The sequence below is a fragment of the Lissotriton vulgaris genome, chromosome 7 (assembly GCF_964263255.1).
Source record: "Lissotriton vulgaris chromosome 7, aLisVul1.2, whole genome shotgun sequence".
NCBI classification, from domain to species: Eukaryota; Metazoa; Chordata; class Amphibia; order Caudata; family Salamandridae; genus Lissotriton; species Lissotriton vulgaris.
In genome coordinates, this window is record NC_141695.1 from 1,510,866,618 (window position 1) to 1,510,893,376 (window position 26,759).

General features: G+C 49.8%; 1 protein-coding gene across 4 annotated transcripts in view; it reads right to left on the bottom strand.

Annotated features, from left to right (window-relative positions):
* Positions 1 to 26,759, bottom strand: part of ATXN2L (ataxin 2 like) — an 842,401-nt gene that overhangs the window by 516,311 nt on the left and 299,331 nt on the right. For all 4 annotated transcript variants that reach the window (XM_086932367.1, XM_086932366.1, XM_086932369.1 and 1 more), the window contains 2 exons: positions 22,372 to 22,572; positions 22,199 to 22,288 (listed from right to left, as the gene is read on the bottom strand). In XM_086932367.1, the coding sequence (XP_086788493.1) occupies positions 22,199 to 22,288; positions 22,372 to 22,572 (291 nt within the window). The remainder of the gene's footprint in view (positions 1 to 22,198; positions 22,289 to 22,371; positions 22,573 to 26,759) is intronic.

Consider the following 26,759-nt stretch of genomic DNA (forward strand, 5'->3'; position numbering starts at 1 on the left):
CTGGGACTGCAAGGCACCCATGGATTTTGCAGTGTCAGTGTTCTTCTTCATTTTCTCTAGGGTGGTGTCAACCTCTGGGCCAAACAGGTGATCTGGGTTGACCGTTTGGTTCAGGATGGTGGTCTGGATGTCTGGCTTAAAACCGGAGATTCTTAGCCAGGCATGTCTCCGAAGCATAACACTGGTGTTAATAGCTCGCGCAGCGGTGTCAGCTGCATCCAGAGCGCACTTAATGGAAGCGTTGGAGATTAGCTTCCCCTCTTGGATTAGCATTTCAGCCCCTTCTTTGTATTGATCAGGCAGGTGTTGCAAAAGGGTCTCTAGTGTATCGTAGTGCGCCCTGTCATAACGCGCCAGAAGCGCCTGTGTGTTTGAGATGCGCCATATGTTGGCGGCCTGTGCTGCTACCCTCTTCCCTGAAGCCTCAAAGACCTTGGATTCTTTGTCTGGGGGAGGAGCATCACCCGTAGTCTGAGAATTGGCCCTCTTCCGGGAATTCGAGACGACAAGGGAGTCCAGAGGCAACTGACCTCTAATGTAGGTAGGATCAGTAGGTGCCGCTTTGTATTTTTTGTCAATCCTCGGGTTGATGACTCTCGCCCTGGTAGGCTCCTTGAAGACCTCAGCAGCATGCTTCAAAACACCTTTCAGCATAGGCAGAGTTTTTACAGTCTTTTCCGATACAGAAAAGGTGTCAAAGAGGAAATCCACATCCACAGGGTCAGCATGCAGCTGGACATTGTGATTGGCAGCGGCCCGTTCAATGAGGGCATTGAAAGCAGCAGAGTCCTCAGTAGGTGAAGTCTTAGCAGAGAAAAGTTGAGGGTCTTGGCCTGAATGAGGATCCCCAGGGTCACCACCAGCTGACCAGGGCTCATGTGTATCCTCTGGGTCTGTGTAGACCGGATAGCTATATTCATCCTCCTCATCGCCCTCCCCAGCGTCCACATCAGAGTAGGTGGGCGAGACCTCATGAGCTTGTGGTGAAAGGGGTTCCACCAAGGCAGGGGTACCAGCAGAGTCCATTTTCTTTTTGAGGGGGATTCTGTAAGACTCCAGTTGTGGTTCTGGGGTGATTTTCCTCTTCAGAAGGGAAAGCCTGCCCGTTTCGGCGTCGATGTAATGTTCTTGACGCTCCTCTTCCGATGGTTGTCGAGGCCGCGGGCCATGGACCACCAACGACGCCTTCGGCCCCGAAGAGACCTTCTCGGGCACTCCGGCCCCCGGCCTCGGAGCGAAAGCCTTTGGCGCGGTCTTAGGCGGCTAGGTAAAGAGGATTGGCGTGGACGCCTTAACCGGTTTCTCCAGAGGCTTGGCAGGCGAAGGGTCCTTCGGCTCGACCGCCGCGGCGCCGTCCCTAATGCGCTGCAGGGATTCCGTGACCGTTTTCGTGAACGCGGCAGATGGACGTGCCGGCTCCACGGAGTCCTTCGAGGACGGTTTTGGAGTGGAGTCCTTCGAGGTCAACTTTGGAGTCGACTCACGTGGCGCAGCACCCTTGGCCTTGTCATGTGTAAGCGGGGTGGAAAGGACCTTCGTGTCATCGGTTCGCTTCTTGGGGTTGCCGAGAGATTTTTTCGGGTCGTCGACCGCCTTCTTCGGGTTGGTCCGGCCCTTGCCGGCGTCGATCGTCTTCGGCGCCGACGCGCCAGCGTCGAACACCTTCACCTTATTCTTCGGCGCGGTAGCCTTCGGCTCGGCACCCTTGACGTGGCCTTTCGGCTCGACAGCCATCTTTGGTTTCTTCGGCGCCGAGGCCTCAGAAGTCTTCGATCCGACCAATGCGATGCGCACTTTCGGTTTCGATAACTGCACCTGCGCAGTATCTGGCGTCGAGACCGTAGGTTTCACTTTCGGTTTCATTTTGACCGTGAGTGGCTCGGTAACAATGTCTGTGGCCGGGCCCGAAGGCGGGGCCGTGGAACCCACATTGAGGTCTTGGGTAAGGCCCGAAGGCGATCCCTCGACCTGGGCCTTATAGATAGGCACGGCCCCAGAGTCTGACTGAGGGAGCTCCTCGTCCGAGCTATCCTCCATGGCCCCGAGGGCCCCGTCGTAGTCTCCTACCTCCTCGACTACTTCTTCGCTTTCCAAAACCTCGGCATCAGCGTCGTAGTCTTCTTCGACATCCGGCGCGGGGTTTGATTCGGAGACGTCCTGGATATAGTCTTCCTCGACCTCCCCCGCATCTAAAGTGTCCGTAGGCGCCGGAGCAGATTGCTGGGCCTCCAGGCGCGCAGTTCGTCGGAGCTTGAGTGTCTTCTTGGACCTGAATCGCGCACAGGCCATACACTTGGCATCATCGTGGTCCGGCGACAGACACTTGTTGCACACCGGGTGGACATCGATGTGTGGGTACTTCGAGTTACAGACCGGACATCTTTTGAATGGACTTCGGTCCATGATGGATGGTCGATGAGTCTGGAGCGTCGACAAGGCCTTCTGCGCCGAAAGCCCGCGGAAGTACAGAACTCGGCTCGGAGCAGAATCAGAAGTTGATAAGCCGAACGCAAGACAATACCGACGTAAGACTAAAGACCTTTTGGTCTCAAGGAAAGTTTTCTATCGATTCCGACAAGAGGGAACCAAAGGCATCCGAACCCAATGGCGGAAAAAAACAATCTGAGGATGGAGTCGATGCCCATGCGCACTGTAGTCCAGGGGAGGAGCCACCTATCTCGTGATACTTCGAAGACTCTTCCAGGACAACAATGTGCAATCATCCGGACCCAACACTAGGCGGCGATCTATGCACAGATATGAATTCAGCAGCCCACATGCCTCGAACCTTGATTTACTACACCTTGTAATTTCTATATACCTAGAATCCTCTGGTGGATCTTTTTCACAGTGGTTGATAAAAATATTCTAATTGGGGTCAGATTTCTTTGGTGTCTTCTCTGTTTCTTAAATTGTTTTGGTGCTCTTCAAATGCTTTTCGCTTGTTCCTTGTGTAAGCCTTGCTGTTCAGAGCCATAGCTCCCTTTACATAAGCCTTGCTGCTCAGAGCCACAGCTACCCAGTGCTGACCTGAAGGTCTGACAAACGAAACTTAAGGGTCATAAGAGGAATGATAAGGGTATTTGTAGGAAAGTTGGGCCTGCTGCTTATGGTTACCCCCACTTATTGCTATTTGCAACCACTGTTTTGACTAGTCTGGCTGGGATCCTGCTATTCAAGACTCCAGCCAATCTGCTTTCTCCCTTAAATTGCTATGTATGTACTTTGGTACGACTCCAGATTGGATACTGGGGTACCCTTCTAAGTCCATAGTATATGGTACACCTGTACCCAGGATGTAATTTTGATTTTTAAATCTTTATTTTCATTTTTACACATACAGGTCAATAATCAATGCATACAGCGGTACAATGGTAAGGCGCCTTCGCACATAGGAGTGTCATAAGAAACAGTACATGGTAGTACCCACTGCAACAGTAAGCAATTGAATAGATACGCAAGTTAAATCACAGTGTCAACAATTCAGCATGAACATTTCCATCACCCGTAACCCCATCTCTGCCCAAGCCCCAACCTACAGCAGCATACATGCAAGGTACACAAGTAAAGTAATATCCAAGGAATATAATAAGTTACAACTCTCCTAGCTAACTCCTTCAGGAACAATGCCATTCGCAACCTGTGCGTCGGCTTCACTGCGTTTTTTGGCAATGTATGCTCTATATGGGCCCCAAATGTCTACCGGGCATGAGGAGAAAGGCACGAGGGTTGCATACTCCTCGCAGTTTACATTACAGTACGCCAAGCTGCGAAGCCACGCCTGTGAAGTAGGGGCTTTCCTACTACCCCATAGTAATGCCACCTCCCACTTGGCCAATAGAAATCCCAGCGCTGCAAACCTTCTGACCTTTTTAGGGAAGTTGACCATATAGCCCAACAACGCAATTTCCGGAGTAGGCACAAGTGTCATAAAAAGCATCTCTCCCAGCCTGGCATGCATTTGTACCAAATAGTGCTGCAACTTGGGGCAGGTTCAGGAGAGGTGAGCAAAGTCTGCGTGTGGAGCATAACATTTCTGACAAAGGTGAGGCATAGAAGGGTCTATCCTGTGGGACTAAGCCGGGGTATGATACATCCTGCGGAGAAATTTGAAGTGTAGCAGCTTGTGTCTACTGTTCAGGGATACCTCCCTCGTGACCCTGCAACATTGCTCCCATTAACCGTCAGCAATAGGGCGGCCCAAATCCGGATCCCATGCCGTACAAATCTTCGCATCAGAGAAGGGGCGATCCATAAGACACTGTTCATACAGTTTGGAAACCAAATGTGCACCAGTTGGACTCTCGATTAGTAATGAGAGTGGAGTGACCGGTTCAGGAGCAACAGGAAACGTGGGGAAGGTAGCCCTCAACATGGAAAGCATACGTCGCAACACAGGCATCCATAAAGGAGCAGTATTGGAACCGAGCGTCCTCCGATTCAGAAAAAACATGATTGTCAGGAAAAAGATAGCCAATCGTATGAATTTGGAATTTGGCCAGTATGCGTTGCACTAACACTTCGCCAGTAATAGGAAGCAATGTGGGATTTGGGAGAGGCAGTGCCGGAGAATATAATAGGTCCAACCCCAATAACCCATGCAACTTATCCCATGCCCAACTAGTGGTGGAGACAGTCTGAATATCCTGTGGGTCCAGCGGGAGCCCTTTAGATAACACTCTGGACAATTTCTGCGGTAGTACCAAATCTGTCTCTGGCTTTAAATAGGGGATTCGGGCATCTGGGTGGTACCAAGTGTAGGAATAACAACACGGCACAGTTAAATAGTATAAATACATATCCGGGACTCCCAATCCACCCCGCTCAAGCGGCAGTGTCAGAGTCTGCCAACTCCCCGTGGTCTCTTGTCACCCCATACCAAGCGCAAAAGAAGTTGGCGCAGCTGTGAAAAAAACGACTGGGTAAGAGGAATGGGGATGTTGTTGAAAAGATATAAAATTCTCGGGAGGACTACCATTTCGACAATGGCCACCCTACCCGCCATTGACAAAGGCAGCCGTAACCACTTCTCCATCTGCGATTCCAACGAGCTAATCGCACGGCCATACTTTAACCTAATGATGGTAGCTGCATCCAAATGAATATAAACCGAGATACTTAACCGCGTCACAGCACCATTCCAGTGGAAATTCACAGTCCCATGTAGCCGTACTATTTGTGAACGGAAAAATCACCGACTTGTGACAGTTTATATTAAGCCCGGAGAACCTGCCAAAACAAATAATTTCCCTAATAAGGTGTTCGAGGTTAAGGTGGGGCTGCCGAACATATAAAACAGTATCATTGGCATATAGTGACATGAAGAGCGGGCCGGTCCGAAACTGCAAGCCGCAGTGCATATGTTTTTCTTGAAAAGGCGAGGAGATTGTGCCATTCAGGCGTAGTCTAGCAGTGGGTTCCGTGTATAGCAGAGTAATGGTAGAGACTAAGCCTTCAGGCATTCCCATGCGGCGCATCACCGAAAGAAAAAACGGCCACTCCAGGGAGGCGAACGCCTTCTCAGCATCCAGGAGCACCACAGCGGCCGGTGTATTGTGGTCAATCCTTTGTAATACTGTAAACTAAGTGTGCAAGTTAAGGGAAGTAGACCTGTGGGGGACAAAGCCAGACTGTGCCGGTGAAATAATATACTCCATCAATAAAGGCAGCCAGATAGTGATTACTTTGGCTAAAATGTTATAATCAAGATTCAGCAGGGAGCAATGGCCGATAGGAGCAACAGAGTGAGGGGTCTTTGCCGGGCTTGAGAAGAGGGATAATAACAGCCTCCCTGAAGGTTGGAGGAAGGATACCGATTTCGAGCACCTCAGCATACACCTCATCAACCGGGGAACCAGTACATCCTTATATGCTTTATAAAGATCTGCAGAAAGCCCATTGAGGCCGAGCGCAGAGGAACCTCTAAGAGAATCAATTGCTTCCACCACACTTTCCTGGGATATAGGAATGGCCAGGAAGCCTTGCATATATCGTTCAAGAGAAACTAAGGCAATTTCGGCAAGATATTCCCTCTGATCACGAAGGTCCCCGGTGAGTCTAGTGGTGTACAGAGTTTTAAAGTGAGACAGGAATGTGTCACATATCTCCAGGGTAGAGTGTACCAACTGGTCATCCGGGCCTTTAATTACAGTGATATAGACATTGCTATGCGGAGGGCAGAGCGTGTGCGCTAAAACCTTACCAGGCCGTTCACCCTCCCCATACCGTCTGGCCACATGCTGTTTGTTTAGGAATAGTTCACGTGCAGCAGTCTCTCGAAACTCCATCATTAAATCCAACCGTCGAGCCTCACCGGCATCAGACGTAAGTTCCAGCAATTCCACATCTAGGGCAGCAAGTTCTTTCTCAATACGGCTTAAAGTGGATTGTAGGTCTCACAGGACCCCTGCATTCCTAGAATACAAGCCCCCCTGATATAAGCCTTAAAACCCTCTTAAAGTACTGCCCAGGTATCCATCGTTCCAGTGTTGATCTCAAAATAGTCCTCAATGGCCTCCCTCACCTCCTCAAGAAACACCGCATCCTGAAGTGCTTTACCAGGAAAACGCCATTGCCTCATATCCCCCAGGCCGGGGAATGTTAATGCGAAATACAACCAGCGAATGATCTGAAAGCGTACGTGGCATCGTATCTAACCCTAGGAAGCAACCAGCGATTCTAGGTTAGACCAACCAATAGTCTATTCTAGTACAAGTGTTGTGGAACCTAGAATATTGAGTATAAGATGTGAGGGCCGGGTGCTGTATGCGTTCAATGTCAACCAGTGAGAACTGCCTACAGATGTCTAGCATGACGAGGCGTGAGCAGTGTTTAACATCAGGAGTGCTGTCCCTAGCAGAATCGAACAACAAATTAAAGTCCCCTCCCATTATCACTGGGCAGGGATCAAGAGCCAGGAGGTGTACTTGTAACGCTTGGTAGAATCCCGGTGAGTCTACATTAGGCCCGTATATGCCCACTAGAGCAACATTGTGTCCTAGCAGAGAGCCGACCACAATCAAAAAACGGCCTTCCCCATCAGTTATGACCTTGGAAAGAGAAAAAGGAACTCTTATGGATAAATATGGCGACACCTCTAGCATAACTGCAGTAATTAGTAAAGTATCTGTGGGACCCTCAGCTTACCGCTATAGGCGGGGCATCAGACTTGTCTCCTGCATGTAGACTATGTCAGTGTTATGTCGAGCAATATAATTGAGAACTTGCCATCTTTTTCGAGTGTTATTCAGCCCTCTGACATTCCAGGACAAAGATAGTCCGGAAGCACCGGGCTGCCAGCCTAACTGTGCCATCCAACAAATGTACCAACAAGCATGTGTCTTGTCAATCTAACCCAGCGCCATGTACCATTGACTTGTGTAGTAATACTTGAAAAACTATGAAGAAACCGCAAATGTCCGCCCCCCCCCCCCCCCGCCCCCCCCCCCCCCACCCCCCCCCCCCCCCACCACCACCACCACCCAGCCACACCCTGCCTCTCTCTTGGAGAGGCAAGGCAAAACCCATCCCCAAAAGCCAAAGGACGGTGTAATTCGAACAAGCATTGCAATAACGTAATCACACTTGAACACCGTAAACTTGGCAAAAACAGCAAACATACCTCGGTGTTCACCATGAGGTGCAGCAACGCCGCGCCGGTCGGGCAAAACAGAACATTACATTGACAAATGGAAAAAATACCACAATGGGAATACATTAGAGAACGAATATGCTACTTACCAGTATGATCTGTTCTTGACTTGTAGGGCTGCTGACATTCATATCTTGTGCATAGATCGCCGCCTAGTGTTCGGTCCGGATGATCGCACATTGTTGTCCTGGAAGAGTCTTCGAAGTATCACGAGATAGGTGGCTCCTCCCCTGGACTACAGTGCGCATGGGCATCGACTCCATCCCCAGATTGTTTTTGAGCCATTGTGGCAAAGATGGAGTGAAACTATGTGAATGATGACCATGCTAGAAGTATGTGTGAAAAACTGCAGCCGCAACAGGCGCCGGGGAGGAGGGTGGGCGATATGAATGTCAGCAGCCCTACATGCCAAGAACAGATGCATACTGGTAAGTAGCATATTCGGTTCGAGGCATGTGGGCTGCTGAATTCATATCTTGTGCATAGAATACATAGCAGTCCCTCCATTAACGTCGGCCGCCGGTGCCAGCTGCAGCAGTTTGGGAAAGTGTTTTTAGAACAGCCTGCCCTACAGCTGCCTGCTGTTAGGAGTGCACATCAACACAGTAGTTTTTGGTAAATGTGTGCGTGGTAGACCATGTGGCTGCTCTACATATGTCATCTAAATAAATATTTCCAAGGAAAGCCATGGAGGCCCCCAGCTTCCGGGTGGAGTGGGCCCTCGGTGGAATGGTGAGAGTGTGCTTGGCTTTCAGATAGCAGATCTGAATACATTCAACGATCCACCTGGCAATACCAGCCTTAGAAATGGGGTTGCCTTTGTGTTGTGGCGAAAAGGCAATGAAAAGTTGTTTAGTCTTCCGAAAATATTTGGTCCTATCAATGTAGTACATTAAGGCTCTTTTGACATCAAGTGTGTGGAGCATTCTCTCCGCAACTGACTCCGGATTTTGGAAGAACACAGGTAGTTCTATAGTCTGGTTGATATGGAACTGAGAAACCACCTTAGGCAGGAACTTTGGGTTAGTGCGAAGCACCACCCTGTTGGAATGAATTTGAATAAATGGCTCTTGGATAGTTAGTGCCTGGAGTTCACTAACTCGTCGTAGCGATGTAATCGCTATAAGGAAAGCCACTTTTCATGTTAAGAACTGAATCTCACATGAGTGCAGTGGTTCGAAAGGGGGACCCATCAGCCTGGTGAGGACCACATTTAGGTTCCACTCGGGAGCTGGTGGGGTCCGCGGTGGAATGACTCGTTTGAGTCCTTCCTGAAAGGCTTTAATGGCCGGCACTCTGAAAAGTGAGAGGTGCTGTGTTTTGGAGATAGGCAGCCATAGCGGATAGATGTATCCGAATGGAAGCATAGGCCAGATTACATTTGTACAGATGTAAGAGATAACAAATGATGTTCTGAATAGATGCATCCAGCGGGTTAATGTTGTGGTCTGCACAATAAACGACAAACCTCTTCCATTTCGCCGCATAGCATGCTCTGGTGGTCGGCTTTCTCGCCTCTCCGATGATGTCCATACAGTCAGGAGGTAAGTTGAGGTAGCCAAACTCAGGAGCCAGATCGCCAGGTTGAGCTGTTGCGGATCTGGATGCTGAATGTCGCCATGGCTCTGCGTCAAAAGCCTGGGTGTGAGGCGCAGCTTTTGATGCGGTACCACGGATAGTTCCAGAAACGTGGTGTACCATGGTTGGCGAGCCCACGTTGGAGCAATCAGGATGAGAGTCATCAAGTGCTGCCTGAGCTTGCGTGCCACCAGCAGTATTAGAGGTGCTGGGGGAAAAGCGTACGCAAATTTGCCGGACCAGTTCATCCATATTGCATTGCCCTGCGACTGTGGGTGTGGGTGTGGGAACCTGGCGGCAAAGCTTGGGCATTTGGAGTTTTCGTTTGTGGTGAACAGGTCTATCTCTGGATGACCCCACCTTAGGAAGTACGGGTGGAGTACTGATGGATTTATCTCCCACTCGTGCATTTGGTGGCTGTACCTGCTGAGCAGGTCCGCCATCTGATTGTCTTTGCCCGGGAGGTGTTCTGCCATGAGGAATATGTTCCTCTGAATGGCCCACTTCCACATGCTCTGAGCCAGATGAGACAACTGTGGAGAGTGTGTACCTCCCTACTTCTGGATGTAGCACATGGCCGTCATGTTGTCCGTCCGGATCAACACGACCTTGTTGCACAGATGTACCTTGAATGCTTTCATTGCCAGGAAGATAGCCATCAGTTCTAGAACGTTGATGTGCATCTTCCTTTGCTGTGGTGTCCATAGTCTCTGCACAGAGTACATGAGCTCCCCAACCCTAGAGAGAAGCGTCCGTCTTCAGAATGATCTGTGGCACAGGCTCCTGGAACGGTCGTCCCTTGCAAAGGTTTTTGGGATTCCACCAATGCAGAGAGTTGTATGCACGACCGGTTAGCAACACTAGATCTTTCACCTGTCCGTGAGCCCGAGTCCACTGACGTGCTAAGCACTCCTGAAGCGGACGTATGTGTAGTCTCGCGTGCGGGACTATGGAGATGCAGGAGGCCATCATGCCTATCAACTGCATGAACACTCGAGCTGGAAGTGAGTGTTGAGGTCTGAATTTCTGTATCAGCGATTGAATGCTGCTGACCCTCACTGAATTTGGCTGTGCTGTGGCTGCCAGAGTGTTTATGGTCGCACCCAGATACTGCCGTATGTGGGCGGGTTGCAGGTGGGACTTTGGGTAATTCAGTGAGAATCCCAGATCGTGAAGAAGGTGAATGGTGTGGGACATGTGGGCGGCACACTGCTGAGCTGACTTTGCCTGGATTAGCCAGTCGTCCAGATAAGGGTAGACGTGAATGTTTTGTCTCCGTAGGTGCGCCGCCACCGTCGCCAGGCACTTTGTAAACACCCTGGGTGCCGTGGTGACTCCGAAAGGTAGAACCTTGAACTGGTAATGCCTGTTTTGGATGGTGAACCGGAGGTATTTTTTGTATGACGGGTGCAGCGGAATATGAAAATACGCATCCTTCAGATCTAACGTTGCTAGAAAATCCCCGACTGAGCAACGGTAGGACTTGTTGCAGCGTTAGCATGTGAAAGTGCTCCAACAGAATGTACTGATTGAGGGGCCTGAGGTCCAGTATGGGTCTGAGGAACCCGTCCTTTTTTGGTATCAAGAAGTACAGTGAGTTAACTCCTCTGCCTCTTTCGTCCACAGGCACGAGCTCGATTGCCCCTTTTTGTAGCATGACGAGTACCTCCTGCTGCAATAAGTGCAAATGGTCGGCGGACATAGGACGGTGTCTTGGGGGTATGTTGGGTGGAGTGGATGTTAACTCCAGACAATAACCGTACTGGATAAGCTGTGTGACCCACCCGTCTGTGGTGATGGACTTCCAGACTGGCAGGAACTGTTGAAGTCTCCCCCCAACAGGTGTTGCATGGTCGGGGGGCAGTGACTAGGCGTCACTGTTTGGTAGTGGCGGAGGATCTGGAGTTGTTGCTTCCACGACCTCTGCCTTTGGCGCTGTTTCCACGATATCCACCCCGACTTTGCTTGTTGTAAGTGTTCTGCGTGCCGCCTTTATAGTACTGTGTTGTTTGGGAGAGCTGGCCTCTGGAAACACCTATATTGCTTGAGCGACGAAAAGAACCACCCCGGAACTGCTGCGACTGCAGGGCCCCCATGGACTTAGCAGTGTTAGTGTCTTTTTTGATTTTTTCCAAGGTGGTGTCCACCTCTGGGCCAAATAGATGATCAGGGTTTACCGTCTGATTGAGAATGGTGGTCTGTACTTCTGGCTTGAACCCGGAGATTCTGAGCCAGGCATGTCGTCTCAGCATAACACTAGTGTTAACTGCTCTGGCCGCAGTGTCTGCTGCGCCCAATGCGCATTTTATAGAAGCATTAGATATGAGCTTCCCTTCTTGGATGAGCATCTCAGCTGCCTCTTTATATTGATCTAGGAGGTGCTGTAACAGGGTCTCAAGTGTGTCGTAGTGTGCCCTGTCATACCTGGCTAGAAGAGCCTGAGTGTTTGAAATGCGCCAAATATTGGCCGCTTGAGCTGCCACCCTTTTTCCCGATGCCTCAAACACCTTAGATTCTTTATCTGGGGGAGGAGCATCACCAGTTGTTTGTGAATTAGCCCTCTTCCGGGCGTTGGAAACAACAAGAGTCTCCAACTGCAACTGTCCCTTAATGCAAGTAGGGTCACTAGGTGCCGGTTTATATTTTTTCTCAATCCTGGGATTTATCACCCTGGTTCTGGTAGGGTCTTTAAAGATTTCCCCAGCATGCTTCAAGACACCCTTCAACATAGGCAGAGTCTTGACAGAAAAGGTGTCAAAAAGAAAGTCTACTTCAATGGGGTCAGCATGGAGCTGGACGTCATGATTCTTAGCTGCCCTTTCAATGAGGGCATTAAATGCAGCCGAGTCCTCAGTGGGTGATGTCTTTACCGCATACATTTGAGTGTCTGGGGTAGAGTGAGGGTCACCTGGGTCAGCAGCAGCTGCCCAGGGTTCATTGTTATCATCTGTATCAGTGTAGACAGGATAGTTGTATTCATCATCATCATCATCATCATCATCATCATCATCATCATCACCTTCCCCAATGTCCACACCCGAATAAGTGGGTGAGACATCCTGGCCATGCGGAGACACCGATTCCACAAGAACGGGCGTCTAAGTAGAGTCCCTCTTCTTCTTCAGTGAAATTTTGTAGGACTCCATCGGCTGTTCAGGGGCGATTTTCCGCTTATAAATGGAAAGTCTGCCTGTTTCGGCATCGATAAAGTGTTCCTGTTGCTCTTCCAACGAGGATTGTCAATGCTTCATGGCCGCGACCGCTGTTGTGGCCTTCGGCACCGAAGACGCCTTCTTGGGCACGTCGGTGGTTATCTTAGGGGCGAAAGCCTTCGGCGCCACTTTCGGCGGTAGTATGAAGTGAATGGGCGTTGACGTTTTCCGAGGTTTGTCGGCAGGCTTCGAAGGTGGAGGATCTTTAGGCCCGACACCCGAGGCCTTGTCCCTGATGCGTTTTCAGGGAGTCTTTCACCTGCTTTGTGAAGGAGGTGGAGGGTTGCGTCGACTCGACGGATTCCTTTGGGGCCCCAGATGTGGACTCGTGGGCTTGTACACTCTTGGCCTTGTCCTGTCGACGCGGAGGTTTGAGAACCTTGGAATCACTGAGTCCTTTGTCGGTGTCGACTGTCTTCGGCACCGATGTGTTCGGGTCGACTGCCTTGACCTTTGCCTTGGGGGCGGTAGACTTCGTCTCGACGCCCCTGAGCTGTTTCTTCGGGTCGATAACGGCCTTGTGCTTTGTCGGTGCCGACAGATCCGAGGACTTCGATCCGACCAAAGCAATATGCACTTTTGGTTTCGATGTAGGCACCAGTGCTTTCACTTGCATCGAGACAGGAGCTTTCACTTTCGGTTTCGATTTTGCAGGTTGCGGCTCCATAGTAATGTTCGAAGCCGAGCCCGAAGGTGGGGCCGTAGAACTTAGTGGAAGATCTTGGGTAAGGCCTGCTGGCGATCCCGCGAACTGAGCCTTAGGAAGCATTTCGGCCCCAATGTCAGTTTGAGTTAGCTCCTCGCTCGAGCTATCTTCTATGGCCCCAAAGGCCCCGTCGTCGTCTCCTACCTCGTCGCCGACTTTTTCCGCTTCGAGTATTTCAACATCCTTGTCTTAGTTGGGTCGACCTCCGACGCGGGATTAGACAGGTTCTCACGATCTTCCCAGTCAGCTCCTTCATCATCCCCGACATCGAATACGTCCACAGGCGCCGGTGCAGTCGGCTGGGCCTCCTGGCGCGCAGCGCTTCGATGCTTAAGCGTCTTCTTGGATCGAAAACGGGAACAAGCCATGCAGCTGGCTTCATCATGATCTGGCGATAAACACTTGTTGCACACCGGATGGACGTCGATGTGGGGATACTTTGAGTTGCACACGGGACATCTCTTGAACGGGCTCCGTTCCATGATAGTTCGTCGATAAGGCCTCTGGCGTCGACCAGGCCTTGAGCGTCGAGAATCACGCTCTCTCTGGAAATCCGGCTCCGACAAGAGCTGGAAGTAATCTGGCACCGAACGCTAGACTATACCGACGAAAAAGTTAAGAAACTTTTATATCGATTCTGACAGAGTGAACCAATATACATCCGAACCCAATGGCAGAAAAAAAACTATCTGGGGATAGAGTTGATGCCCATGCGCACTGTAGTCCAGGGGGGGAGCCACCTATCTCATGATACTTCGAAGACTCTTCCAGGACAACAATGTGCGATCATCCGGACTCAACACTAGGCGGCGATCTATGCACAAGATATGAATTCAGCAGCCCACATGCCTCGAACCCACAAAGTGCTGGAATGAATCAGCCAGTCCCAGGATTAGAGAAGAGTTCCATACTGACTTATCAACCGCTATGTGGGGGAGATATCGCTCGTGCAGCAGCCATCGCACCATTGTTATTCTTCTTGTACTCGTGGAAAAACTCCTGTGCTTCGGTCGGGTTCTCAAAAATGCGGGATCTGCCATCAACGTCCACCTTCAGTCTAGCCAGGTACAGATTAACATACCTAATACCCAGATTCTTCAAAGCAGCCATCACACCATTAAACCTTCGTCTTGCATCTTGTACCACTACTGTGAAGTCTGGGAAAAATGATAGCCTACTCCCCTGCCACTGGACCTCCCCTCGCTCACAGGCGGAACGAAGGGCAGTGTCCCTGTCTCTGAAGTTCATGAGTCTAGCAATGATGGGTCTCGGAGGCTGACCGGGTTTGGGGGCCCAACGATCTGTGGGCACGTTCCACCACAAAGCCCTGCGTGAAGGTCTCTCTGCCAAACAGATCAGATAGAAATTGCTCCACAATGATATCAATACGGCCAGTGGTGGCAGTCTCCGGCATGCCAATAATGCGTACGTTGTTCCGTCGACTACAGGCTTCTAAATTTTCATTCTTTATCGCTACTTCCTTCAAAATCCTTTCCACCCTCCCTAGCCATTTCTGCGATTGCGCGGCTCCTTCTTCTACATCAGAGATCCTAGCCTCCACAACATCTATCCGACGATCGCGTGCTTGGATCTTTGCGCCCATATCAGTCAGTTTCTTATCCAACGCATCAAACCTGCCATCCAGGGTCTTGAAGCCAGCCCTCATCTCTTTTAACATTGCAACAGTGAGTGAAGCAGGGTCGTCAACATCATCATTGCTCTGTGCACCATCGGCCGCGTCTGTGGGATCGTAAGATGTAGCATCCGTGCCCTTTTCAAAAGGCAGTGTCCGTTGCTTAGGATCTTTCTGTCCCATTGCTCAATATAACTGTCCGTGCCCACCAGGGCAGACTGAGATAGGCAGAAACGTGTCTCTTAGCTGGCACGTAGAATCAGTATCAAAGAGGTATGAGTATATGGGAAAGGAGAGGCCGCAGGCCTAACTACAAACCGCAGAGCCACAATGTGGGAGGTTGCACTTCAAGCCAATATAAGGTGCGCAATAGTACTGGCTACACAGAGGTACAATGCTTGTGTCCCGAGGAACAGGCAGCAGTCGGTGCAGAGAAAAGGAGCACAAGTGCAGCACAGCGTCGGACAGCCAGTCAACAAGAGAAGCCCGCTAGTGGGAGTGCTCTGCCCAAAGCACAAGCGCAACCAGCAGAACAGATCGTGAAAAGCGGTGGGGCCCAAAGTCAGGGCTCATGTATTCCAGCGCAGGGAAGCCAGAAACTTTCCAGCAGGTCGCGTCATGCCCCCAAGGCTAGGTGCAATTAAATAACTTAGTGCTCCCCTCCTGAGGATCAATAGCGGTAGCGCAGCAGTCAAGGATGGCATGCACCCACGCCGGCCTTCAGATCGCCATGGAGGTCAGAGGCGCAGGAATGGCAGCTTCATCACCCCCAGGCCAGCACAGATAACAGCTGCAAGGGCCGTCCAGGAAATGAGGGGGGGGGGGGGGGGGGGGGGGGGGGGGAATAGCCAGCACACCCGACCGGGCCTCACGCAGTCACGATTCCCGCAGCGGGACCTATTGGGCCTCCACCCCTAGCCCGCCACACCCCCAGCGGGAGCAACGCACGTCAAGGCCCAGCAAAACCCTGACCACGAGGCCCGAGAAAAAGCCCGCAGCCGCCACGTGCCCCGCGGGCCAAAGCATACAGCGCCAACGGGGAGGGGACAAGCATTACCGGCCAAAGGACACCGAACGGGGGCCTCCTCTCACCTTGGTGGACCAAGCCGCAACCCTCACGTCAGCGTCGCCTCTGGGAAGGCCTCCAAGGATCGCTGGTTCAGGGAAAGGCCGCTCCGCACCTCTGATCTGCCCGACTTCGGGACCAACACGCTCCGCATGCTTCCCCGGGCATCATGGTGAGGCGTCTGTCGGGTTATTCATGGCATATGTTAATGAAATCAGGCTTTGCAAAGCGCCCGGCAGGCGGCGCTTCAAGCGCAGGCGGCCATCTTAGTCGCCTGCGTGGCCACGCCCCCCTGGGCTGCAGCATGTATTATGCAACCCATGAGAGGCCATGCAAAATGGAACCTCAGGTCTGCTACTACAGCCTGTGTAAGCTGGTGCTTGCACCACTTACGAGAGAGGTTCAACTATGTATATATATACATATCTACATCTATATCTATACATCACTACATCACTACACTTAAAACCTTCGAAGTCAACACCCTAGCAGGCCTTATCAATCCTGAAGGCAGGGTGCTGGGTTTTACGTAAGGGTGCTTCTGCATGAGCAGGGCCTCTCTGCAGTTTCGGAGACCATTCTCCCGGGCTGTATGTGTTACTGCCAGACATATAGGTAGAGGTGCATTATAACCTTGGGGAAAACAACTGCAACGAAGTATGTCGTGTTTGGTGTCAAACACCTTGGAATCATACCTCCACACCAGTAACTGGTGTGGCAGGTATGATTTCTCCCCTTAGAACCAAGGTTCTGGGGGTACCCAAGTCTACCGGTACAAACATTCTCGAGCCTTACAGCACAAAATGGATGCTGTCAGCCACAAGTCTGCCCTCCTGCTGCTGAGCCAAGCTCGAGCAGTGGAAGGCAGAACAATAGGCATCCTGTCACAGGGAGGTGTGACCACCTCCTAGACAGGATTTAATGTTTTGGGGCTGGGTGGGTACACTGTCACAGTGCCAGCAAGTCTGGCTCGGGGGCACATTTGATGTCCTTGTGCACAGTCCAGCTCAAACCAGTTCTGGGAGCAGTTTGCTCTTGCTCTGGCAAGAAACTGGACAAATGACATGGGAGTAGCTCTGTCTGGTCCCTCCCCTAGGAGGGTCCCTAGAATCTGTCCAACCCTCTCCAATGGGTATAAAATGGGTTACCTGACATTAGATTTTCTGTGGACAAGATTCTGCAAGAAGATGGCACTACACTTCGACCGTCTGGACCTGCTGGACTTCACTGGCCCTCCCTTGGGCTCGACTTCATCTTACCCTGTCGTCCCCAGTCACCAGTGTCGTGATCCATACAGGCTCCGTTGCCAGACCCTCTGGACCTCCAAGACAACAGAAGAATCTCCCTTGGAGTGAAGGAGTAACTCCCCTATAAACGCAGGCACCCTAACGCATCTGACTGGTTTGATGATCCTGAGCTCCTGCGGACTCCAAAGGCTCCATCAATACAGGAGGTGGGTTTCTGAAGGTCTCTGAGGTTGAGCTGTCCTGTCACTAAGTTCGAAGCGGATATCCCTCGCAGGGACAGTATACCTGTACCCCTGTGCACAGAGTTTATTTGCAGCTGCACATGCTTGTTGTCGTGCAACAATTCAGTGCATTGGGCCATTTGTAGCCCTGACCCCAGGGCATCTTTTCTGAGAAGGACTCCGGCATCCTCGCACTCTGTGCCTGCGGCCTGTGGGTCCACTCGAGGTTCAACTTTGCTCTATTTGGGTTCCCCTGGTTGCTCCAGGTATGTCCTCACTTCCCTTTTTGTGGTGAGTCTCCTGGTCCTTGCTGGACCGAATCGACACCAAATTTGATCAACTACGTTGCTTGCTGCTGCCAAGGCTTGTTGGTGCTCCCGCCAGACACTGACCCCTCAGCACTAGACATGCATCGTGGGACAGCTCGCCCTCTGCTTCTGGTCATCCTAGAAGTCTCCTGGTCCTCGCAGCTGAACAGTCAAGACCACCGTCATCACACCTGAAGCCCTGGTATCCTGCTAATCAGGGCCCCAGGCTATCTGCTCTCACTGTAAAATGGACTCCATGTACTTTAGGTACATCTCCAATTGGATATTGGGTCACCTTATGAGCCCCTGTATAGTGTACCTTCGGTCCCCAGGGCAGAGGTGCATCCAAGGCCTACCAGGGGCTGCAGCATGTATTATGCTACCCCTGGCTGGCCACTCACATTGACACAACTGGCTGATCACTCAGCTGGGGCAAGGTCCTGTAATCACCCCTTGCTTAGGTGTAGTATCCCTATACCTACCTTTACATATAGACACATACACACCTATAAGTCACTCCTATGGCAGGCCTTAACAATCCTGGAGGCAGAGTGCTTGGTTTTATGTGAGATGAGGCTCTAGCATGAGCTGAGCCTGTCTGCAGCTTTCGGAACCATGTCCTTTATCTGTTCTAGGATATTGCCATACCATATATGTGAAGTAGTGTGGCTCACTGGTTAGAGGCGGCAGACCCAAGAGCAGAGGACGGCCCGGGACCAGGGTTCGATTCCCGGCGCGGCAGGTTTCTGGACCAGGGTCAGCGGACTCGATAATTCTCTCTCCTCGGTGCCCACTCTGATCAGCGATCACACTCGGCAACTCTGGGCATTAGCTTGCCTCATCTTCACTAACGGCCCCACCAGACCGCCGGGGATGCCTGGTCTCACCCTGGAGATACCCATTAAGGGACCATCTCTCAGGGAAGCCAGGAAGGGTTTCGCAGCGGTCGAAGCGCCTTGGGACCCTACGGGTAAGTAGTGCGCTATATAAATGCCAATACATTTACATTTACATATACTCTCAAGTGCATTATCATCCTCGTGGTTAAATGCTAACTTTGGTTTGGCTTTATCAAAACATGTTGTGTAAGGTGTCATACGCTTTAGAATACTACCCCCTTGCCAGTTCTGGCAACGGGGGGTAGCATTCCACCCTTCTAGAGGGAGAAGACATGTTGTTTCTACTAAACCCGGTTAAAGTTAACCAGAGCCTCAGCATCACAAAATGGATGCTGCTGCCACAGACACAAGTCTGACCTCCTGCTGCTGGGAGTCCTTCTAGCGAGGGAGGCTTGGACAATAGGCTTCCTGTCTTGGGAGGTGCTAGCTCCACCCCAGACAGGCCATAGTGTATTGGGGCAGGGAGGGCTGAATGAAATGAGACACTGCCTAGGGCACACAAGGTGTCCCATGCATAGCCTGGTACAAACCAGTTGCTGGGGCACTCCAGCTCTGGCGCGAAACTGGACAAAGGGAAAGGGGTGTAACCACCCCCTTCCCTGGTCCCACCCATAGTAGGGACCTAGCAGGTAATCCAGCCCCTTAGATTAGTATATAGGTAGGAGCTGAGTCAAGGGACTTTAGATTTATCCTGACTGAAACTTGAAACAAAACTCTGGACCTTCGACGTTCTACTTGAAGATAGAAGACTGAAGAATATCCCTTGTGGTCACGGAGTGACCACCCTGTGCAAGCAGGCACCACCAAGCGATCAACGGTTTGCTTTGTCGACGCTCCCGCCGGAGCCCGAGCACAGAGCCTGACAAGACACGGACTTACAGACTTCCTTCAGCCCGATCCACAGCCACAGCGAAGCTGAGACCCGTGCAGGCGACGAGAGACGTGGGACCAGCCATCTTGGAAAGCCTGCGAATTGCTTCCTGTGCAACTTCTGAGGCACCCTCGAAGTTGTGCCTTGGAGAATGAGAAGCCCGAGCATCATCTGCATCAAAGACCAGCCCTCCACGAGTGCCGCGTGGGGCACTTTTGCATTTTCCTGCTCGACGCGTCTGTCCGGTCACTTGCCCGTTGGCTAGTGGCCTCTGTGACGACGACCCTTTGAATTTCCACCACTGGCCTGGTTGCTGGTTGCTCCAGGCTGGCCCTTGCTTCCCTGAAAAGGAGAAGCCTATCAGACCTTGTTGGTCTGATCCAGAAGCCATCTTAGATTCCTGCGTGGTTTGCCTTTGCCAAGGCTTGTTGACTCCAATCCGGAAGCAGACACCGCCGACAGCGAGATCCTTCGTGGGACAGTCCGTGACAGTCCGTGTCCAGCTCCTGGTCGTCGTCGACACCTCCTGGTCCACCTGGCTGCAGAGACAAGCCTCACAACATCACCTGATTGCTCCTAGACATTGCCTGGTTCCTTCCTGGTTACTGGCTAGTGACCCAGACTCGGTCCCCTCTGCTTTCAGGTACTCTTCATCCTCGATCCGCCCTTGGATCCAACCGGTCACTTCTCTCCTGGTCGCCTGCAGCATCTTTCTTCAAAGCTCCAAAGGATTCAGAGACGAAACCCGACACACTTTGACACCTATGCACCCGCTTCCTGTGGGTGAGGTAACAAGAGTACTCCAGGTCTCCTGTGGGTATTAACTATCCTAATTTTCAGTGGCTTTCTCCTAGTCCATCCAGAAGTGTCCTAAAAGAACTAGTTTCCATTTTTATTGTTCCCATTCTAACTCTATGGTAACACGCGTGTGTGTAAAGACACTGCACACGCCTCCCGTGGGCCTCCTGCTTCCTATCCTTTGGTAGTACAGCATAGCCCCAGCGATTCCCTAGGTCCTAGGCCTATCCTTTGTTCGTGACGTGGTTCTTACATCACTATTTTAGTATATGGCTTGACGTGCCCCTAGGGTGCTACTTAATTATCATACAGTAGGTTGCACAAAATACAGTATCTTGTTATGTGCTTGTGCCTCTGACCTCATGAAGAGTTGAGAGGGGTTGTGTTAGAAATAAATACATATATATTTTATATATAACCTGAGTGCTGTCCTTTCATTTAGTATTAAAGGGGTTACATATGGTAAAACAGCTGGCTTCACATGCCCTCTTGAGTTTAGCCTAAGAATGCTTTGTCCATGCTACCACTAGGATAGCTGGTCTATAAGGTTGACTTTATAACCATCCCCATAAGGGTTGTTTGGACTGATACAGGGTGCCCACTAGAATAGTGGACATCACATATCAGGCAAACTTCTCACACCCGACATCGGTGGGCATTAGTCTAGCGAGCCCATGGTCACTGGCAAGTGACCCAGACTCTGTACCCTCTGCTTTCAGGTTCTTCTCATCTAGAATCCACGTTTAGATTCCACCGGACACTTTCTTACTTCCAACAGCAACATTTCTTTGTCGACATCCATAGAGAACAACAAGAGTTTGACACCATTTCGTGCCTATGCACTCCGGTCCTCTGGGATAAGTAATTCTGGTATAAAGGTATCCACGGGTAGGGTGGCTCTCCAACATCCTGTTCCAAGGGTTGTCTTCGTAATCTGCTGGGAAGGGTCCTTAATCTCTAATTGTCCAATCACGACGTTCTCATTTAATTGTACGGAGCCCGCAGTCATGTTCTCACTCTGCACCCGTCCTCCATGGGGGTTCCTACTCACTCACCTTGGGTGGTTCCCTGGGGTCCGAGCGATTCTACACCTTCCAGACTAGGTCTAGTCCAGAGTCATGGTTCTTCTACTACTTTAGTATAAGGTTTGGTCTCCCCCCGGAGCCCACTGTTTAGTGTGTTACTTACGTTTGATTCTTTGCAACTGTATTTGATTTGTGTTCTATCCTCGGCTAGAAGATACTAGAGTGTTATATATAATACATTTTTATAACTTCCCTTTTACTTAACCATTACTAAAAGGTTGAATTCTGATAAAATAAGGTGCTTAACATTCCTGCAAGACTTAGCCTGATGGCTCATCTCCATAGCTACCACTAGGACAGCTTTCTATAAAGGTTTTCTTTGACCAGCTCACCCTAAGCGTTGTTTGGACTGGTACATAGTGCTCACTTTAACTAGTGGACAGCATATACCAGGCCAACTTCTCACAGTATTACACAGAGGTTGCAAAAGCACACAATATGATACAACCTCAATATCTGTAAAAAATGTGCTTGAAGGAAACATGTAGCTTGTGTAAGTGGCAGTCAAAAAATGATGAACGATAATGCACATAGGAACATAATTGACATGTGACTAACAGGACAATTGAAAGCAGTGAGAACCAAGATAAAAGGTGTGCAGCTCGAAGAATAAAAAGCAGGGACAGGAAGAGATTAGTTGGAGACACTATCAAAACTTGTCAAAGATATAGAACATAAATGTCAGCTGAGGCGCAGATAACAGAGGGTTACTCTATGGGTAAATGAACAAAGTACATAATAACGACAATCCGAGAACACCAGCGATTGAGAGGGTCAGGATAATAACAGAGCTAAATCGAGACAACTTATATACAGAGACAGCAAAGAAGAGAGGTAAGGATAGACAAGTGGAGGGAAAGTAATGATAGCAACAGAATGCGAGTCAATGGAGGACATCCAGAAGAATAATTCAAATGACAGACCTTTGCAGGGCGTTTTCAAAAGTTCTGATGGTCCAGCCACTTCAGCTATTCGACTTTGCTCATTTGTTGCAGACACCAAAATCTCTATACCTACAAAAAGAAAAGGTTTGTAATTATCAAAATATCAACTTTATCCATCTTAGGCAAACAACTCAAAAGCACTGACCACCTACCATCCCCAACAGAAGGTGCTGCAGGAGTGACAATTTTGGGGGAAGCTGGATTGAGAGATGCACCAGATTCCAAAGAAGTTCTGGATTCAGGAGGAGAAGACAGTTCAGAGGTGAAAGATGACCCAACTTGGGAATCCGGGGAAGATACGGACGGAGTCGACTGCTTCGGAGAGCGGGGAGAGTACATAATACGACCACTTGCTGCAAAAAGAACAAGTTACAGACCAGAGTAAGAGGCAATTGTGACAACACTGGAGGTCATAAAACATTGGGATGACTTGGGATAACAAAGATCAAACAAACAAATATGCCACAAGATTGGGAGTAGTGAAAGGTGAAAGTTTAGACTGATTAGCATAATAGAACTTGTGAGCCATGGGGCTTTACCCAAATATGCAGCATTACTGCCAATGAGTGATTGCAAGGTTTATTACTCCAGGATCTATGGCAGGAGGAGAGACTGATCAATAATTGTTAAAGTTTTCCACGGATGGCTTGAGGCAAAAATGTTGCACCTAAACAGAAGGACCAAGCACTCTTCCCATTGGACTCTTTCAGGGTAGCTGGGTTGAGAGTGAAGGTCGACTACAGGAGATTATGTGGGGTAACTTTGCAACAGTTTAACACTTAACTTGAATGTCCAGACATTTCTTTACAGAACATATCCAAAAAAACTAAATATAGATCAGCAAAGCAAACCACAAGTGACTAACACCATCTGACTCTCAGTCCTAACTTGAAAAGCATTCTTCAAACTCCTACACGCTGTGTTAATAGACAGGAGAATGGATCGGATAGTTTGCAGCCGACAAAATCACAGAAGGTGTAGACCGCATTCCATACTTCTTATGAGGTAAACCGAACACAACATGAAAAAGTTACTTACCTGTCAATCAATCAGGATTTATAAAGCGCTGCAAATCAGCTGTGAGGGTCTCAAGTCGCTGGAGTTGCTATCCGCTTCACAAAGAAAGCAGTAAAAGCAAAAGCAAGAGAAAGCACTCATAAAATGGGGAGCTGGGCCTGGGAGCTGTGGTAAGGAAAATGCTACTTACCCAGTATGCATCTGTTCTTGGAATGTAGAGCTGTAGAATATCATGCTTTGCATAAGATCGCCATCTAGTGTTGGGTCCGGATGTTTGTACTTTGTTTTTCTGGAAGAAGTTTTTCCTAATCACGAAGTAGGGGACTCCTCCCTTAGGTGATAGTGCGCATGGTAATCAGCTCCATCTTTAGATTGTTTTCCACAGAGGGTAAGAGAATGGAGTAGTAGTAAAGGATAGAGATAGCTATGCATAATTATGTGTAGTAAAACAGAGAACTATAGCAGTTACAGGCCCCGGAGAGGTGGGTGGGGCATGAGATTCTACAGCTCTATATGCCAAGAATAGATACATACTGGGTAAGTAGCATTTTCCGTTTGAGGCATGTGAGCTGTAGATCACATGCTTTGCATAGACTATACAGTAGTCTCCCCGAAGCGGTGGCTATCCTGTAACTGTTGGAGTTGTCTGAAATAACGTTTTAAGTACTGCTTGGTTAACACATCTACACAATAGTGTTTGATGAATGTGTGTCGTTTAGACCATGTTGCAGCTTTGCAGATATCTGTAATAGGGATGCTCCCTAAGAAAGCCATAGTATTTTATTTTATTTTTTATTTAATTATAAAGTTTTATATAGCGCGAACTTGATCCCGAAGGACATCAGAGCTCTTTACAATTTGAGGCAAATTTGGGTTTCTAGCCTTCTCCTCTACACCCCCTCTAGTTCGATTCTCCAATGTTGCCCCTGTTAATTCATTCCTCTTGCTCCCAAACTATGCCTCAAGATTCTACTCACATTAACTATCAAAATTCAAGACAGAAAAAGCACAACATGCTTAGCAACTTGAAGGTCAGAGGATAACATCATCAGTTCAGCATAATGTATTGTCCACTTGTCCTTTGGAGAAAACAGTCATTAAAACCTGCCCTTGCGAGAAATCTTGCAGTCTGGGCGTTGGACGATATGAATCACCCACCCCTGATATACCTCGAGTCAGCAAAAACATTCCCCAAGGCTGCCCCTAGAAACGCTACCCCTTCCACTTCACACAGCCCTGATAGCAGTGCTCATTATAACCTTGTGTGGTGAGATTAAACGGAAAAGTGTTTTTAACTTCGTAGAAAATGTAAAAGTTCAATTCCAGACAGACACTTTGCCGCCCTTTTTTCTTTTACTGTACACACATCTTAATAGTTGGAATAGCCACAAATACAAAATGCTTTATTTTACTTTAGTAATAGCACTTAAGGTGCTGCAGCATCCCTCTCTTGCCCTCAAATACATGTAAGCTGATATGGCCATAAAGAATTTTTAAAACTCGAACTCAGGCCGTGGACGGCGGGTGCAGAGTGGGGCGGACTCACCGTGTCCGGCCGGAGCCAGAGGTTGCAGATTAACGAATCTGGTGTTCACAGGCGACAAAGTCTTTGTGGTTGAAGGCAGGCAGGTCCGCCAGGGTTTTCGAGGTTGCTGGCTGCAGGACAAACCGGGATTTCGCAGGAGCAGGTTCGAGGTCGAGACAGGCCAGTAGGGCTGGGGCGAAGTCAGTGGGCGTCTTTCTCTTGTTAGCTTCAGCAGGGCAGTTCAATTCTTGTGACATGTTCTTGTCATAGGAAGCAAGGTTCCGGGGTGCCCCCAAATACTAGATTTAGGGGGCGTTATAGGTAAGTAAAAAGGTTGGGACCAATGGGTCCCTCCGCTGGGGTGGATACAGCCCCTTTTATGCCACTTTTAGAGGTAGGGGGAAATGAGCCTGTCCCCGGTTGGCTGAGTCCCCCCATCTGCAAGATGGCGGGGACTTAAGAGTTGTGCTTCATCTCACCCACCTGAGGGGTGGAGTTGGCAGAGGTGGGCACACCTCTCTTTCTCACTTGTTTTCCCGACGGTTCTCCAGCCCAAATTGGGGGTCTGAACCAGTGGGGACCAGTTGCTGAAAGCAGCAAGTGGACTGGGAAAGCTCACAAAGGCGGCAAGCCTTTGAAGCTTCCCCTATGTAAACACGGCCCATCCTGGGGGAGGATGCTTGGCACCTCAACCCAGGATGTGCATTGTTTTAGCCCCAGAGAGCAGCAGGCTCTCGGCCCAGGGGTCCAGAAGCATGTCTGGTAGTGGCAGCTGAAAGCAGCCACTCCGACTGGACACTAGTGGTATGTTAGTTTTCAGGGGGCATCTCTAAGATGCCCTGTGTGTGCATTTTTCATTAAATCCCACACTGGCCTCAGTGTGGTTTCATGTACTGAGAAGTATGATACCAAACTTCTCAGTTTTCAGCGTAGCCATTATGGTGCCGTGGAGTTCCTAATGACAAACTCCTGGCACCATATACACTTAATGGCAGTACTGTACTTACAATGTCTAAGAATGGACGTAGACACTGTAGGGGTGCAGGGCACAAGCATTTGTACCATCACCACTGGTATAGTGCACCCATCTAGAGGGGTGACTGATCTATGCCAGGGCAGGGGGTTGTAGGCATGGCACACACAGATGTGTGCCATGTCGACTCTTCACTTTGTTTTGCACCACAAAACACAGCCTGCAAAGGCAGTGTGTGAGTGTAAGGATACAGAACCTCCAAGGGTGGCACAATAAATGCTGCAGCCCTTAAAGGTCTTCTCTGGTCACAGTGCCATGGCTACCTGTGGTAACCTTTACCAGGGGCGGACCTGTGGCCAGAGATGCGAATTGGGTTTAGGCTTCAATATAGTTTTAGGGCAAGAACATAGGCCCTGGCTACCTGATTAGCAGAAGCAGAGGACACAGTCAAAACACATCAGCAATTCAGCAAAATGTGGGGGGCAACCATGCAGAAAGAGGGCACTTTCTCACACCGAGCTCAAAAGACACCCCTGCATCCAGCCGCCTTGGAGAAGAGCAAAACTAGTTACTTACCTGTACATTATGGTTCTCCAGTATTATTTTTCATAGATTCACATGCTTGTATCTTCCTGTCGTCATGGTGGGAGTCTCACGGTAACAAAATAACAATAGCAGCACCATAGGAGAACAAACTGCATCGAAAATCCCATAGGGAATGACATAATTTGGTAACCAGACTTACTTATTGTGTGGTCCAAAACTCAGACAGAAAGCCCTGACATCACACTCCCCAGCAGAGCTCTCCTACTCATATTTCCAGCCCCAAGTGAGAGACATGGATATATCCGGAGGTAAAATGTTCTACCTGAGAAACGGGGAGGTGGGCGGGCGCCTGTGAATCTATGAAAGATAATACTGGAGAACCATAGTGTACAGGTAACTAGTTTTTTCTCCAGTATTGAATCTTTCATAGATTCACATGCTTGTATCCGAGTAGCAAGTAGTACATATATCTCATAGCG